This window comes from Aotus nancymaae, unplaced genomic scaffold, assembly GCF_030222135.1.
Source record: "Aotus nancymaae isolate 86718 unplaced genomic scaffold, 86718_ANA_hifiasm-v0.15.2.pri h1tg000028l, whole genome shotgun sequence".
NCBI lineage: Eukaryota > Metazoa > Chordata > Mammalia > Primates > Aotidae > Aotus > Aotus nancymaae.
Window position 1 is genome coordinate 11,179,528 of NW_026988441.1, and position 17,325 is coordinate 11,196,852.

Sequence of the window (17,325 nt, forward strand, 5' to 3'; positions counted from 1 at the left end):
GTTCTTGGGTTTAATGCTCTGTGGTCACTGTGTAGAAATTCTTAAATTTATCTTTGAATTTCCGGGGTTTTTTTGTTTTTTTGAGACGGAGTCTCACTCTGTCACCCAGACTGGAGTGCAATGGCTCAATCCTGGTTCACTGCAATCTCTGCCTCCCAGGTTCACTGCAATCTCAGCCTCCTGAGTAGCTGGGATTACAAGCGCCTGCTATCACGCCTAGCTAATTTTTGTTTTTAGTATAGACGGGTTTCACCATGTTGGTCAGGCTGGTCTTGAACTCCTGATCTCGTGATCCACCCGCCTCAGCCTCCTAAAGTGCAGGGATTACAGGCGTGAGCCACCACGCCCAGCCTGAATTTCTGCTGGGTAAGCTTAGACGATGGGACAATGAAAGCATGTGGATTAGAGCCTCACTTCATAGGCAGCCCCACCTCTCTGGGACAAGTTCCCACTCCTGTCCCCCACTTTTTTTTTTTTCTTGAGATGAACTCTCACTCAGTCACCTAGGCTGGAGTGCAGTGGCACGATCTCCATTCACTACAACCTCTGCCTCCCAGGTTCAAGTGATTCTTGACCCTCAGCCTCGGGAGTAGCTGGGGTTTTAGGCGCTGGCCACTACACCCGGCTAATTTTTGTAGTTTTGGTAGGGATGGGGTTTCACCATGTTGGTCAGGCTGGTTTTGAACTTCTGATCTCAAATGATCCATCCATCTTGGCCTCCCAGAGTGATGGGATTATAGGCATGAGTCACCACGCCTGGCCTGTCCCCTTCTTAACTCTGCCTCGTGATCACTGGCACCCTCCACCCCTGTTGGAGGCATGCCACAAGAAGATCAGGGTTGGGTACTTGTGCCTCATGGTATGTTGGGGTGGAACATGGCAGTGGGCAACTGGTGGGAAGGGGATCCCAGTCAGGCTGCTCACGTTGTGGGGCAGGGTCTCTAGCCACCACTGAATATCTATCTGTGTTGGTCCTACGAGTATCTCTGTGCCCAAGAGAATGTAACATGAAACACCATGAAGGGTTAGACTGAGGGCCGGGCGCAGTGGCTCATGTCTGTAATCCTAGCACTTTGGGAGGCTGAGTCAGGAAGATCACTTGAGCCAAGGAGTTTGAGACCTGCCTGGGCAACATAGCAAGACCCCGTTTCTAAAAAAAAAAATTAAAATTAGCTGAGCATGGTGACACACACCTGTAGTCCCAGCTACTTGGGAGGCTGAGGTGGGAGGATTGATTGAGCCTGGGGGATAGAGGCTGCAGTGAGCTGTGATTGTGCCACTGCACTCCAGCATGGGTGACAGAGGGCGACTGTCTCAAAAAAAAAAAAAAGGCCAGGCGTGGTTGCTCACACCTGTAATCCCAGCACTTTGGGAGGCCAAGGCAGGCGGATGACCTGAGGTTGGAAGTTCAAGACTAGCCTGACCAACATGGAGAAACCCTGTCTCTATCAAGAATACAAAATTAGCCGGATGTAGTGGAGCATGCCTGTAATCCCAGCTATTTGGGAGGCTGAGGCAGGAGAATGGCTTGAACCCAAGAGGCAGAGGTTGCAGTGAGCTGAGATCGTGCCATTGCACGCCAGCCTGGGCAACAAGAGTGAGACTCCATCTCAAAAAAGAAAAAAAAGATTGAGGCAGAAGAAAGGAAAAAGTATTTCTATTTTAGTACCTTCAACAGCACTCTTTCCTGCCTTTTGAACCAGGTCTCTACATTTCATTTTGCACTGGACCCCGAAAATTATATAGTCAGCCCTGTCCCCGACTCCACTCCTTCCCTAACTTGTCCCAGATGGTATGTGCAGAGGAAGTGGGCCAGAGTCAGGCTGGGAACCTCACAGGGCTCAGAGCCTGCTCTGCCACAGGGAGACAAGAAACCCAGAGTGAATGTGGTCCTGGGCTTGTCTGAGGCCAGGGAGTGATCTCTGGTGCTGGGGGCCACCTCTGCACCAGCCCCTGAACCAGATTCTAGATTCTTTGCCATGAAGTCTGCAAAGAATCTCGAAAAGCCAGCCACCTACCACACAGTGGGCTTAAGTGGTGCCCTGCATTCAAACCTCTTTCTGTTCCCTGGTCACAGGCCAGGCGGGGGTCAGCGCCCAGAATCCGGGCAGGCCTGAGCAAGAGGTACCTCTCCACCCTGGGTCCCACTCCCTCCTGCGACGCTAGTTCTTCTGGTCTGGCCAGTTGGGGTTCCTCCCTGAAACTCTCCCACACAACTGGGACCTGCAGGGCCTCCTGCTTCAGAGCAGCACACAATAATAATGCTAGTCTCACCCTGCCTGTCACTTGCTGGGTCCTCGCTCTGTCACCTCAGGAGGTAGGGGTTTTCAGCTGAAGTTCAGAGAAGAAGATCGAGTTGCTTGAGGTTGCACAGCAAGAGGGTGGCAGAAGTAGGATTAAAACGTGTCTGTCCACTTCCAGACTCGATATTTTGCCCACTGTCTCACTCTACCATGAAAGACACTCCTTCTGTTATTATAAAAAAGACCCCTCAGTCGGTCGCAGTGGCTCACGCCTGTAATCCCAGCAGCACTTTGGGAGGCCTCGTGGATCACGAGATCAGGAGACGGAGACCATCCTGGCTAACATGGTGAAACCCTGTCTCTACTGAAAAAAAAAAAAAAAAATTAGCTGGCATGGTGGTGCATACCTGTAGTCTATAGTCCCAGCGACTTGGGAAGCTGAGGCAGAATAATCGCTTGAACCGGGGAGGCGGAGGTTGCAGTGAGCTGAGAGCGCACCACTGCACCCCAATCTGGGAGGCAGAGCGGGACTCTGTCTCAAAAAATAATAATTAAATTTAATTTAAAAGACACCTTGGAGGCTCAGAGATGTGAAAGCATTCATGCAGCATCACACAGCAAAGCAAGAATCGGGGCTGAGATTCCAAGGCTGGGAGGCAGGGAGGCAGGGGCCAGTGCTGAATGAGTTCACAGGAAGTCATTCACTTTCTCTCTCTCAGCTTCAGCACGATGCCAAGCGACCTCACCTAGGTGACTGACATGCTCGTCATTGTTGGGAACCAGGGTGCCTCACAGGGTCTGGGGAACAGATAATATCTTTATGGACACGACCACTGCTTGTCTCATCAGACAGTGAGCCAGCCCCATGCAGCCGGGTCTGACTTCTGACTCTGCCGCTTCCTTTGCTGTGTGAGCTTGAACAGATACCGTCCTCTCTCTGGCTCTCAGTTTGTTCCTCTATGAAACAGACGCTCTTCTCTACCCCCTCGTTAGGAATTCAAGGCGAGATTGCTTGTATAAGAGCTGACTACCCTGTGTGGGGGCTATTAATAGTAATACTAACAATCTATTTAAATTATTATTGTTGAGACAGGGTCTCTCTCTGTCACCCAGGCTGGAGTGCAGTGACATAGTCACAGCTTACTACAGCCTCGACCTCCCAGGCTCAATGTGATCCTCCCACCTCAGCCTCCTGAGTAGTCGGGTCTACAGGTGCGCACCATCACACCTGGCTAATTTTAGTATTTTTTGTAGAGATGAAGTTTCACCATGTTGCCCAGGTTGGTCTCAAACTCTTGGGCTCAAGTGATCTGCCCGCCTTAGCCCCCACAAAGTTCTGGGATTATAGGCACCAACCGCTGTGCTCAGCCCTTAACCTATTATTAGTAGTAATAAAAGCTAATATTTTTTTTGAGACTGAGTCTTTCTCTCTCACCAGGCTGGAGTGTAGTGGCGTGATCTCAGCTCACTGCAACCTCCGACTCAAGCGATTCTCCTGCCTCAGCTCCCAAGTAACTGGGATTACAGGCACAGGTCATCACACCTGGCAATTTTTTTGTATTTTTAGTAGATACTGGGTTTTGCCATATTGGCCAGGCTGGTCTTAAACTCCTGACCTTGTGATCCTCCTGCCTTGGCCTCCCAAAGTGCTGGGATTCCACGTGTGAGCCCCCGTGCCTGGCAAAGCTAATACTTTCATAGCTCCTAGAACTGGACCCCATTTTAATCATTTTACATATATTTAACATTGATGCCCATAACAGCTCTGTGGGGTAGATACTATTAAGATCCTCATTTTATGGATGAGGATGAGGACACTGAGGCACACAGAGGCCAAGTCATTGTCAAAGCTTCACAGCTGCTACCCAATGGACCCATGTACCTAACTGTAGGTATAGTTAGTTAAACCAGACTGCCTGAGCTCAAATAACCTCTCCACCACTTCCTGGCTGTGTGACCCTGAGCAAGTGGTTAAGCACCCCCATCTCTGCCTTGATTTCCCCATTTGTAAATTGACCATCATAGAAATCTCTCATAGGATTGTGTGGAAAGGGTGTGGAATGCAGCTTGGCACAGAGGAAGCATGAATACATGTGCTTTTGTTACCGTCTTTGTTTAGACAGGAGGCCTCTGAATATCAAAGAATTGGAGCCACTTGATCAAGACACACAGCAGATTAGGAGCAGAGTTCGTATTCAAATCCATGCCTCTCCGTCTCCAAAACTAAGGGTCATTGCAAAATACAGTCTCAGGCTCAAAGTGAGGCTCTGACTTTGGGAAGTGGCATGAGGACCTTTGGAGACAGCCCTGGATTCAAATCCCAGTTCTGCCACTTCCAAGTCTCTCCCAGCCTCAGTCTCCCCAGCTGTGAAATAAGACTGAGTTCTCTCTGCAGAGCTGTGATGACATTCAGAGAGGATTCACAGAAGGTGCTAAGCACGGAGCAGGTGGTTGATAAATGATAATAACCACACGTACAGGTGAGGATGAAATGAGGTAATGCATGCTCCTTTCAAAACAGTTTCTGGGAAACAAACACTCGATACTCAGTCACCGTTGTTATTATTACTTTTGTTACCATTGTTATTAATGTCACGACATGGTTTATGGGGAGAACTCTCTGGAATCAGCTTGGAAACCTCCCACTTCCTCTTCCCTCACGTTGGCTCCATCAGCAATTCCTACCTGTTCTTCCTCCTGAAATATTTTAGATCTTTCCTTTGGGACACTCTCAGTCAAGTACATCAGCTCTCGCCTGTGTCTGTGTTCTCCACCACGGACACACCTGTGGTTGAACAAGTTGGGTTTATTGCCTCTTGCAATGAGGGAGAAAGCACTCCATGAGGTAACTGAGGTGTCTAAGTAAAAGGGTATTAGATAGGACTGATTTTTTTTTAAATAGAGTTTCACTCTTTGTTGCCCAGGCTGGAGTGCAGTGGCATGATATCAGCTCACTGCAACCTCCACCTCCCAGTTCAAGCGATTCTCCTGCCTCAGCCTCCCAAATAGCTGGGATTACAGGCACCCGTCACCATGTCTGGCTAATTTTTGTATTTTTAGTAGAGTTAGAGTTTCACCATGTTTGCCAGGCTGGTCTCTAACTCCTGACCTCAGGTGATCCACCCGCTTTGGCCTCGAAAAGTGCTGGGATTACAGGTGTCAGCCACTGCGCCCGGCTGGAATTTTTTTTTTTTTTTTTTTTGAGACAGAGTCTTGCTCTGTCACCCAGGCTGGAGTGCAGTGGCATGATCTTAGCTCACTGCAAACTCCACCTCCCATGTTCAAGAGATTCTCCTGTCTCAGCCTCCTGAGTTGCTGGGTTTACAGGTGTGTGCCACCACACCTAGCTAATTTTTTGTATTTTTAGTAGAGACGGAGTTTCACCGTGTTGGCCAGTCTGGTCTCTAACTCTTGAGCTCAGATGACCCACCCACCTCAGCCTCCCAAAGTGCTGGGATTACAGGCATGAGTACCTGGCCAGAAAGGATTGATTTTAAGGTTTTGGCTTCTGTGTGGTGGTCTTGGGAATAGCGCAAGGAAGTGGAGCCTGGTTCCGGCTTGGATACTGTTACAGAGAAGGAGTAATGCTGTGTTGAGCATTTGCATAAATCTCATTTATGAGGCCGGAGAAACAAAGTGAGGCTAAAGTTGTAACTTTAATACAATAAAATATAATATAAGCAGTCATTTATATTAGCCAGGATATGAGGCTGCTTAGTCATTCTGCGGTTCATACAGTGAGCTTGTTTCTGTGTTCAGACATGGTTATGGATTGGTCTTGATTTTTTTTTTTTGAGACAGGGTCTCACTCTGGTTGCCCAGGCTGGAGTTCAGTGGTACAATCTCAGCTCACTGCAGCCTCAACCTCCCGGGCTCAGGTGATTCTCCCAGCTCAGCCTCCCCAGTAGCTGGCATTATAGGAGCACGCCCCCACGCCCAGCTAACTTTTTGTGTTTTTAGTAGAGATGAAGTTTCGAAGTGTTGCCCAGGCTATTGATTTTTTTTTTCTTGATCCTTTACTGTCACAGTGTGGCTTGTCCAAGGCTGGTGCTCTGTGAGATTATCTAAGTGCAGCTGAGCTCCATGGCTTCACTGTGTGTGCCAGGGCAACTCCCAGCTGTCAGGGGCTGCCTTTCTCTTTCTTCCCTGGAAAACTACCTGGCCCCTTGTTGGTTTCCTAGCCTTCTCTCTCACCCCTTCTAGAGTAATTTTCTGTTTTTGTTTGTTTGTTTGTGTTTTTTTTTTTTAAAGATGGAATCTTGCTCTGTCGCCCAGGCTGGAGTGCAATGGCGTGATCTTGGCTCACTGCAACCTTCGCCTCCCCAGTTCAAGCAATTCTCCTGCCTCAGTCTCCCAAGTAGCTGGGATTATAGGCACCCACCACTGTGCCCCACTAATCTTTGTACTTTTAGTAGAGACTGGGTTTTGCCGTGTTGGCCGAGTTGGTTTCAAACTCCTGACCTCAGGTGATTCGCCCATCTCGGCCTTCCAAAGTGCTGGGATTACAGGCGGGATCCACCGCGTCCAGCTGAATCATTTTCCTTTTTTACACAGAGGCCACAATGACATTCTTATCTTACGTTTTTGTTTTTTGTTTTGTTTTTTCGAGAGGGAGTTTTGCTCTTATTGCCCAAGCTGGAGTGCAATGATGCAATCTCGGCTCAATGCAACGTCCGCCTCGAGTTCAAGCGATTCTCCTGCCCTCAGCCTCCCGAGTAGCTGGGATTACAGGTGCACACCACCAGGCCCAGCTAATTTTGTATTTTTAGTAGAGATCAGGTTTCTCAATGTTGGTCAGACTGGTCTAGAACTCCCAACCTCAGGTGATCTGCCTGCCTTGGGCTCTCAAAGTGCTGGGATTATAGGTGTGAGCCACTGTGCCCGGCCTCTTACCTTGTTTTTATTGAAGAATAACATATGTCCAGTGACATGCATAAGTCAGTGATTCTCTACGTATCTTTACACACGTGCAGCTGCCACCTAGATGAAGATTGTGGGGGCTCCTCCCTGTTGCTCCTTCTGGGGAAATACCCTCCCAGAGGTAACACCTGTTCTGATTTCTATCACCACTGGTTAGTTTTATCTGTTTTGGAACTTCATATAAATGGAGTTACACAGTATATTTTGTTTTAAGGCTTTCTAAACTCAACACAAAGTGTTTTTTGTTTTTTTTTAAATAAAATGAGATGAGGTCTCACTATGTTGTCCAGGCTGGTCTCAAACTCCTGATCTCAAGTGATCCACCCGCCTTGGCATCCCAAAGTGCTGGGATTACAGGCGTGAGCCACCGTGCCTGGCCTCCATTTACTTTTTGATGGCTAGCTGCACTATTTCTCAGTTTGATCATATTAATAAGCAAATGTGATCATGTTCTCCAGCTCATTTAGACCCTCCTAAAGATACTCCACTATTCTCAGAATTAATCCAAATCTCTTGTCGGGACCTCTGATGCCCTGAACGATCTTGGCCTCTGCCTGACTCTTTCATCTCAGTTCCTGCCCTTCTCCCCGCGGCCTTCTGAGCTCAGGAGCACTACTCTCCTTTCCGTGTTTGAATGGTCCATGCTACCTCCCACCTCCAGGTGTGCCCACGTGCTGTTCCCTCTGCTTGTAAAGGGCTGTGCCCCTCTCTTGACCTGCTCTAGCTGGCTAAATCCTGCATGCTCCTGAGGCTACATCTCAGATAACCTTGAGGAAGCCCTCACCCACCAGCCCCCACTTCTAGACTCCACATCTCCTTGTATCATTGCACTTCCTCCTTCATTGTCTTAGTCTCCACGGTAAACAATCCCTATGATTATTTGGTTAGGATCTGTCTTCCCCCATCAGACTGTGAGCTCTGCCAGGACAGGCGCTCGTTCTGTCTTCATCTCCAGCATCATCCAGACCAAAGCCAGGCACACCATAGATGCTCATTTAACAGTTACAGAACGCTGAATGTCGAGTAGAGTAGCCCCAGCCTCTCTTTAAGCCCCACGACTCTCCCACTCCAGACACACAGACTTTCTCCCGCGAGCTGTCAGAGAGCCTCAGCTCCCACCCTTTCCCTTCTTGGCAACTGCACAGGGCAGGGACCGCTCTCCCAGTGGATGACGCGCCTAGGGGCGGGTCCCATCCCACAGCCCGGACGCTGAGTTGGCCCGGTTGGGCAAGGCCAGGGTTGCCTGGGGCTAGGTTACTCATCCTGGGCTCAGGTAAGAGGGCCCAGGCTGGGAGGCGGCACACCCAGGGGGGACGCCAAGGGAGCAGGACGGAGCCATGGACCCCGCTAGGAAGGCAGGTGCCCAGGCTGTGATCTGGACTGCAGGCAGGCTGCTGCTGCTACTGCTGCTTCACGGAGGTGGGTCTGCTGCCCAGAGAGGTGGAGGGAGTAGAGTGGGGGCTCCTAGAGAGGAGGCTCCCCCATATGAGCAGAGGGCACTGTGGGCAAAGTTCCCCCATCCTGAGCAGAGGAGGCAGTGGGAAGGGTCCCCCACCATTGGCAGTAGGAAAGGTTCCCCACCACGGACTGGGGGGACTGTGGGCAAAATTCTCCCATCCTGAAGCTGTGGAAAGAAGTCTCCTGTCCTCGGCAGAGAAGCTGTGGGCAGAGTTCTCTCATTTGAGCAGAAGGGGGCTGTGGAAAGGGATCCCTCACTGAGCAGTGTGCTGTGGGAAAAGTTCTCTCATTCTGAGCAGAAAGCTCTGAGGAGCTATCCCTCCTACCCTGGGATGAGGGGCTCCATGGCAGGGATCGCCTGCGGTGGGCATACGGGGCTGTAGGAAGGATGCGCCCACGGTGGGCATAGGGGGTGTGAAGGAAAAAAAGGTCAGTGATTCCCGTGTTTCCAGATTTGTGGAAAGCTTTTCCTTACTCCTGCTCTGGAAGAGTGTGTGAAGTAAGGCTGTCTCATCCCGGGACAGAGGGCATGGGAAGGACTATTTCACCCTTGGGGGTGGAGGCTTTCGCAAGGAGGACTCAGGTCTACTTGGCCCCCCGACCCCAGGAGCGCAGGCCCTGGAGTGCTACAGCTGCGTGCAGAAAGCAGATGACGGATGCTCCCCGCATAAGATGAAGACGGTTAAGTGCGCGCCGGGCGTGGACGTCTGCACCGAGGCCGTGGGGGCGGTGGAGACCAGTGAGTGGGGACCCCGGGCCACGCGCTCCCCTGCAGGCTCCTCCGGCCCAGCCCCGCCTTCTTATAGTCCTTTCTGTATCTGGCCACGCTCCTTTAACGCGGCCCTATCCCTCCCTTGCAGCCTTGCCGGGGCCCTACAACACAGCCTCGCCCCTCCTCTCAGGCCAGGCCTTCTCTATTAACGATTACTAGGGCGAGGGGCAGAGAGTTGAGAACTGGGTGGGGCGGATTGGGAGAGCTCGGGTTTGGGACTAGGCCACGTCCTATGCACCTTTTCTGCTCCACCACTGAGACCTCCCCATCCCTGCCTGTCAACCGAGCTCTCTCCTTGGACTCAGCTCTTTGAGGTTCAGCCCCTGTTCCAAGACCCCGCCCCTTCCTCCTTCGGTCGTTCTTTCCCCTCTGAGCTGCTCTTTGGGGGCGCCCGTCCACCCGACCCGGCTTGTCCATCCTCTGGCGTTGGCCTATTTGAGGCCCCGCCCCTCCCAGACCTTACCCAACTCTGGGCCACGCCCCATCTGAGACCGTGCCCACAGCTAATCCCGCCCCCGTGCCTCTCCCCAGTCCATGGACAATTCTCGGTGGCAGTGCGGGGTTGCGGTTCGGGACTCCCCGGTAAGAATGACCGCGGCCTGGATCTTCACGGGCTTCTGGCGTTCATCCAGCTGCAGCAATGCTCCCAGGACCGCTGCAACGCCAAACTCAACCTCACCTCGCAGGCGCTCGACCCGGCAGGTCCGTGGGGGCGGGGCTGTAGCCGCGGGGGCGGAGCTATATTCGGGCACGCCCATATGGAGGCGGAGCCGGGGCGGAGACAGGAGTACTCGGCCTGGGTGCTGGGGGTGGGGTCACACTCGAATGCGGGGCCAAGAGGCAGCAGGTGGGACTTCCTGGCTGTAGGTATCGGGAAGTTGCACGCTGGGGCGGGGCTATGAGTAGGCGGGGTCATTGATAGTGCGGGGGCCACGCTTTAGGGGCGGAGCTAGAGGCCAAGCTGCGTTTCCGGATCCCTCTCGACGCCTTTCCTTCCTCTCGGCCCCCTTCGCAGGTAATGAGAGTGCATACGCGCCCAACGGCGTGGAGTGCTACAGCTGCGTGGGGCTGAGCCGCGAGAAGTGCCAGGATACGGCGCCGCCGGTCGTGAGCTGCTACAACGCCAGCGATCATGTCTACAAGGGCTGCTTCGACGGCAACGTCACCTTGACGGCAGGTGAGCGAGCCCCGGAGCACGGGACCTGTAGGAGTTGTGGTGGCCTTTCTGAAGCATCCTGGGCGGCAGGGAGCCCTTTACGCAAAGGGTTTCCTTCACCTGCAACACATTTTGGGAACCGTGGGGCCTAAGTGCTTGTATCGTAAGGCATCATGAAAAATGCAGTCCCTTCCCCCAACATATTATTAGCGTGGGGATAGGGATGCTTTGGCCCAGAGTGTTTTGGGGGAAAATACATTTCCATAGAGGGCTGCCAGGTACAGAATGGGGGTACATACAGTGAGAAATGTATTTAAGCCTCTTAGCTTCTGCCCAGGCACTGTGGGGAATCTCTAGTTCTTAGCCATTAAAACTCAAGGGATCCCACCTGAGTACTGAGAGATGTAACCATGGAAAATGAAATTCTTTAAACTCCATCACTAGCGAGGTATACTATGGGAGATGTAATTCTTTTTTATTTATTATTAGTATTTTTTTTTTTTTTTTTGAGACGGAGTTTCGCTCTTGTTACCCAGGCTGGAGTGCAATGGCGCGATCTCGGCTCACCGCAACCTCCGCCTCCTGGGTTCAGGCAATTCTCTTACCTCAGCCTCCTGAGTAGCTGGGATTACAGGCACGCGCCACCATGCCCAGCTAATTTTTTGTATTTTTAGTAGAGACGGGGTTTCACCATGTTGACCAGGATGGTCTCGATCTCTTGACCTCGTGATCCACCCACCTCGGCCTCCCAAAGTGCTGGGATTACAGGCGTGAGCCACCGCGCCCGGCAGTATTGTTTTTTAAAGACAGGGTCTTGCTCTGTCACCTAGCCTGGAGTGCAGTGGTGCGATTATAGCTCACTGCAGCCTCTACCTCTACCTCCTGCCACAGCCTCCCAAGTAGCTGGGACTGCAGGGGTGCACCTGCACGACTGCTTACTTTTATTTTTGGTAACAGTGGGGTCTTGCCTTGTTGCACAGGCTGATATTAAACTGCTGGACTAAAGCATTCCCCCTGCCTAGGTCTCCAGGAGGGCTGGGATTACAGGCGTGAACCACTGTGCCCGGTGGGAAGATGTAGCTCTGACTCTAAGACTAAATTCTGGTGGAGAAGTAAAAGCAGGGGTGAAGGCTAGAAGGAAAATGGTGAGAGGGTTGTAGAAGAAGTTTGTTCTGCCCTGTGGTCTTGTAAAGGGTCGTGCATCTCAGTCCAAACCTTTGTTTTAAGCCTTACTTTTAGTTCAGCCTACACACATTTCCATTCAAAGCACAATGGGAAATGTTAATACACCGTGTGCCAAAGACAGTGAATCTGTCTGTTTCTCATAGTAGGACCTAAGTTGAGATTTTGGCATAAATGGATGCGACCCCTTCTGTCTCATATTGGGAGTTCTCTGTTGTTTTTATTTATTTATTTTTTTGAGACAGAGTCTCATTCTGTCTCTGAGGCTAGAGTGCAGTGGCATGATCTCGGCTCACTGCAACCTCTGCCTCCCAGGTTCCAGTGATTCTTTTGCCTCAGCCCCTCTCCCCACCACAAGTAGCTGGGATTATAGGCGTGCCACCACCATGCCCAGCTACTTTTTGTATTTTTAGTAGAGACGGGGTTTTACCGTTTGGGCCAGGCTGGTCTCAAACTCTTGACCTTAGGTGATCCACCTGCCTCGGCTTCCCAAAGTGCTGGGATTACAAGCGTGAGCCACTGTGCCTGGTCAGGTTCTCTTTCTTGTCTGATGCCTCCAAGTTTTGTTCTGGCTGTGCCAACCTCTCTCCCTCCAGCCACTGACCTATCTGTGTCTCCCTCCTGCAGCTAATGTGACCGTGTCCTTGCCAGTCCGGGGCTGTGTCCGGGATGAGTTCTGCACTCGGGATGGAGTAACAGGCCCAGGGTTCACGCTCAGTGGCTCCTGCTGCCAGGGGTCTCGCTGTAACTCTGACCTCCGCAACAAGACCTACTTTGCCCCTCGAATCCCACCCCTTGTCCGGATCCCCCCTCCAGGGGCCACGACTGTGGCCTCACCCATATCTGTGGCTTCAACCACACCGGTCACCACGTCTACCTCGGCCCCAGTGAGACCCACATCCACCACCAAACCCATGCCAGCCCCAACCAGCCAGACTCCGAGACAGGGAGTAGAAGAGGCCTCTAGGGATGAGGAGCCCAGGTTGACCGGCGGTGCTGCTGGCCACCAGGACCGCAGTAATTCGGGGCAGTATCCTGCAAAAGGGGAGCCCCAGAAGCCCCATAGTAAAGGCTGTGTGGTTCCCACGACTGGATTGGCGGCCCTTCTGTTGACCGTGGCTGCGGGTGCCCTGCTGTGAGCTTTCCCACCTGGAAATTTCCCTCTCACCTACTTCTCTGGCTCTGGGTATCCCTCTTCCCATCACTTCCTGTTTTCACCACTGGACTGGGCTGGCCCAGCCCCTGTTCTTCCAACATGCCTCAGTATCCCCAGCTTCTGCTGCACTGGTTTGCGGCTTCTGGAAATAAAATTACTGTTGTATATATCCTGCCAGGGGTGTTCTAGCTTTCTGAGGACGGCACCTGTATCTGTCTCATCCTTATGTCTCCACTTGTCCTCTTGTGATGCTATGACAGAGTGAGAGAAGTCAGCTGTCACAGGGAAGGTGGGAGACGATGCTGAGCTTCCTACTCTCTTCGGCCTGGACTATGGAGGGTGGGGTGGGTGGGACAGTGGCTCCCCCCCAAGCACTGCCTCCCCTCCTGCCCCCATCTTCGAGGAATCGGATCCCCATCTCTCTTCCTTATTGGACTATGAGCTCCTCAGGGCAGGGACCATACCTTACGCCTGTGTGTGATCAGTTTCTGGCACATAAAGGCCTCAATAAAGATTTAATTACTTTGTATAGTGCTTTAAGGGAGTCAGTTCCACTTCTTTCTCACAATAGTCTCTTTAGCTGAGCTAGGGTGGACATCTCAGAGCTTTAAAGGGAGAGCTATCAGGCTAGCGCAACAGCCCTGGGGACAGTCACTGCTGGACTTTTTTTTTTTTTTTTTTTTTTTGAGGAGTCTCGCTCTGTCGCCCAGGCTGGAGTGCAATGGCACAATTTCGGCTCACTGCAACTTCCACCTCCTGGGTTCAAGCGATTCTCCTGCCTCAGCCTCCCAAGTAGCTGGGACTACAGGCGCGTGCCAACATGCCCAGCTAATTTTTGTGTTTTTAGTAGAGATGGGGTTTCACTGTGTTAGCCAGGATGGTCTCTATCTCCAGACCTCGTGATCTGCCCACCTTGGCCTCCCAAAGTGCTGGGATTACAGGCGTGAGTCACTGTACCAGGCCATGGTTGACCCACATGGTCTAGCCCACATGTGGGTGGTCCCACTGGGGAGTGGGAGACCGGGTGAAACCATTAAGTGGCATAGAGGGGTGAATGGGGCTTTTAGCAATGCCAGGGAGCAGAGAGCTTTGTCTTTGTTTAATGAGTTTGTGCATGCTCCCTAGGCTCCACCTGCCTTGCCATCCAGCTAGCCATCTGGATTTTTTTAGAGACAGGGTCTCTGTCACCCATGCTGGAGTACAGTGGCCCAATTATAGCTCACTGCAACCTCCAAGTACTGCCTCAGGTTCCCAAGTAGCTGGAATGACAGGCTCACCCCCATCATACTTGGCTGATTTTATTTTTTGTAGAGATGAGGTCTTGCTATGTTGTCCAGTCTTCCTGCCTTGCCCTCCCAAAGTGTTGGGATTACAGGCAGGAGCCACTGCACCCGGCCTCATCTGGGTTACTAAGAGTCATTAAGTGGGTTCACCTCCTGTATCCCCCTTGTCCATAGGTCCTGAGGGTGCTGCTGTCCATCTTTGCTTGGTGTTGGGGATCTAGGGCTTGAGCCCCACCTTTGTCTCCTCCCAATCAGGTGAAGGTCTGGCCCTAGAGGTCCTGGAGGGGACAAGCCTGGCTTGGGAATGAGAATTCCTGGTCGGCTTTGTGACTGCTTGATGGGAAGATGATCAGATATGGGGAATAGTGAGATCCTAACAGTATATTGCCAATATGACTATCAATAATGGGGAGTCATGTGTGTTAAAACACACTCTGAATGAAGAGACCCCCCCAAACAGGCTTTGCTGAGCAACATGGCTATTTATTCACCTGGGTGCAGGTGGAGTGAGTCTGAAAAGAGAGTGGAGGGTGGTGGGATAGGAGTTGGTTTTATAGGTTTGGGGTAGGGCAGTGGAAAGTTACAGGTTACAGTTCAGGGTAGGTTTTGCAAGCTGCGAGGGGGTCATAGGGCCTGGAGTCATGAGGCTGACCTATCAGTTAAGCAAAGTCAGTTACAAAGTCCAGTTGCCTTATCAGTTGAAGTGGGAATAAGGAACAACAGAAGAATATCTCAGAGTTAATTAGGCGCCACAGGGCTTGGTCATTCTTTTCCTTTTGGGGTTTTCCAGCTGCTTCAGGCTTTCTAGTTCCAGGAACTCATCTGGAGGTGTATGTGCAGGTCACAGAGGTTACCATGCAGTCCATGGCACAGTCGTCAGCCTAAAAGACCTTACAGTGTGAGGTAACAACAAAACAATAGCAAATAATGATAATAGCAAGAGAATAGAACATTAATAAGAGCATGAGCTCTTATTCTGAAACACATATACTGTAATACATGCATGGATGGAAAGTCAGTGATGGTAAATACAGTGTTGGGAGTGTTAGTGATTTTTTAAATTTTAATTTAACTATTTTTGTTGTAGAGATTGGCGTCTCATTATATTACCCAGACTGGTCTCGAACTCCGGGTCTCAGGTGATCCTCCTGGCTCTGCCTCCCAAGTGCTGGGATTACGGATGTGAGCCACCACTGTGCCCAGCTGTGTTAATGAGTAAAGACAGTCTTACCAGATGCCAGGTCTATGCTGTCGGTTTGCAGCCATCATCTCCTTGACTTTTCTACATATTTTCAGACGGGATGATTGTTAGGCCTCTGAGTCCCAGCCTGGTCATTATAGCCTTGGTGACCTGCACGTACACCTCTGTATGGTCCCTAGAAGGCAGAAAGTCTGAGGTAACCACAAGTAACCAGGTGGCCACAGAAAGAAGTGAAACAACTTGTTCCTGCCTCAACTAATTGCTCTCCCCCTGCAACCTGCAACCATTGTTCCTGCTCAGCCTTGCAGAATTTCCCCCCAGACATTAGGTTTCTCAGGACCCCCACCACCTAAATCACATAGTTACAACTATGTAATTTACCTCATCCTCCCCTCTGCTTGCAACCGATACCCCCCCACCCTTATGATCATGCCTGTGTGTAACAGATGACCCCCACCCTTGTGACCATACATCCCCCGTCGCCCTTCCCCTCCCTAAAATAGATTACCACCTTTAACTGACCACTTGCCCCAACCTATAAAACCAACCCCTATTCCCACTGCCCTCCGCTGATGACCTTTTCGGCCTCAGCCCGTCTGCACCCAAGTGAATAGACAGCCATGTTGCTCACACAATGCCTGTTTGGGGGGTCTCTTCTTTCATCGCACATGTTTTAACAATGTTCAGAATGGTGAAGTAATTAACACACAGCAAATAATACATTTATTATGTGCCAGGTACTGTTTTCAGCGTCGTACTTGGATTAATATATTTAATCTACACAACCATCCTGTGAGGTTAGTGTGAATCATCTGCATTTTACAAGATGGGGAAATCAGGCCTAGAGAGGTTGAGAAACTTGCCCCAGGTCACCCAGCTATTAAGCAGTGGAGCTCAGATTTGAAGGCGGGCAGGTCAACTTTACAGAGTGTTCCAACGCTGCCATAACATCTCCCTCAGCTTAACTAAGCTTTAGACAGGCTTCCTCCTGTCTCTAAGGCCCTCAGAATCCAGAGGGTCTAACCACAGAGGCCCCTTACCTCCCTCTTCTTAGAGCATTTGCTTAAGAAAACTTTACACTGTAAATAATTATTTCCTTTTTTTTTTTTTTGAGATGGAGTCTCACTCTGTCGCCCACATTGGAGTGCAGTGGCGTGATCACTGCAACCTCCGACTCCCAGGTTCAAGAGATTCTCCTGCCTCAGCCTCCTGAGTAGCTGGGACTACAGGTGCGTGCCACTACACACGGCCAATTTTTAGTGGAGACAGAGTTTCACCATGTTGGTCAGATTGGTCTCAAACTCCTGACCTCATGATCAGCCTGCCTTGGCCTCCCAAAGTGCTGGGATTCCAGGTGTGAGCCAGTATGCCCCACCCATTGTAAATTATTCCTTTGTCCCTTTGAGATATATATAAACCTCTTTAAAAGTCTCTTGCTAGTTTATAGCCCAGTAAATGGGGTCTCACTATGTTGCCCAGGCTGGTCTTGAACTCCTGGGCACAAGCAATCATCCAGCCTTGGCCTCGCAAAATTCTGGGATTACAGGTGTGAGTGACCAGGCCACAGGGAACTATCTCTTTGAAATGTAAACATAAAAGGGGATAGCACTCCCATCTCCCCCAGGAGGGTGAGAGCCTAACTTTGGTAGGTTGTAAAAGTACCTCCTGTCATGAAGACAGAAGAAAGTTGCCTTCTCCTCTGGGTGAAGCTGATTAAAAAACACGAATGACTTGCTTATACCCATTACTAGAGATAGAAAAAACAAACAAACAAACCACAAATGACCTACAATCTCCCATTCACCCCAGCTCTTAAGAACCCTACCACTTGGCTGGGCGCGGTGGCCCATGCCTGTAATCCCAGCACTTGGGAGGCTGAAGCGGATAGATCTCTTGAATCCAGGCATTCGAGATCATCCTGGGCAACCTCATCTCTACGAAAAATACAAAAAAA

The 17,325-nt window shown here is 50.9% G+C and overlaps 2 protein-coding genes across 3 annotated transcripts in view; both read left to right on the top strand.

The window, feature by feature from the left end:
• PHLDB3 (pleckstrin homology like domain family B member 3) overlaps positions 1-6,065 on the top strand; it is a 31,144-nt gene extending 25,079 nt beyond the window's left edge. The window contains exons 16-17 of one of the 2 annotated variants that reach the window (XR_010344256.1): positions 4,363-4,723; positions 6,045-6,065. The gene's annotated coding sequence lies outside the window, so the exon portion shown is untranslated. Of the gene's footprint in view, positions 1-4,362; positions 5,477-6,044 lie in introns of those variants that run through there. The other variant, XR_010344255.1, reaches the window with a different exon arrangement.
• A 2,328-nt stretch (positions 6,066-8,393) lies between these two features.
• Positions 8,394-13,061, top strand: LYPD3 (LY6/PLAUR domain containing 3). Its single transcript, XM_012437989.3, has 5 exons — positions 8,394-8,582; positions 9,229-9,360; positions 9,925-10,095; positions 10,409-10,570; positions 12,359-13,061. The coding sequence occupies exons 1-5, from the start codon at positions 8,501-8,503 to the stop codon at positions 12,868-12,870; spliced, it is 1,059 nt and encodes a 352-aa protein (XP_012293412.1). The 5' UTR covers positions 8,394-8,500; the 3' UTR covers positions 12,871-13,061.
• Positions 13,062-17,325: the final 4,264 nt, after the last annotated feature.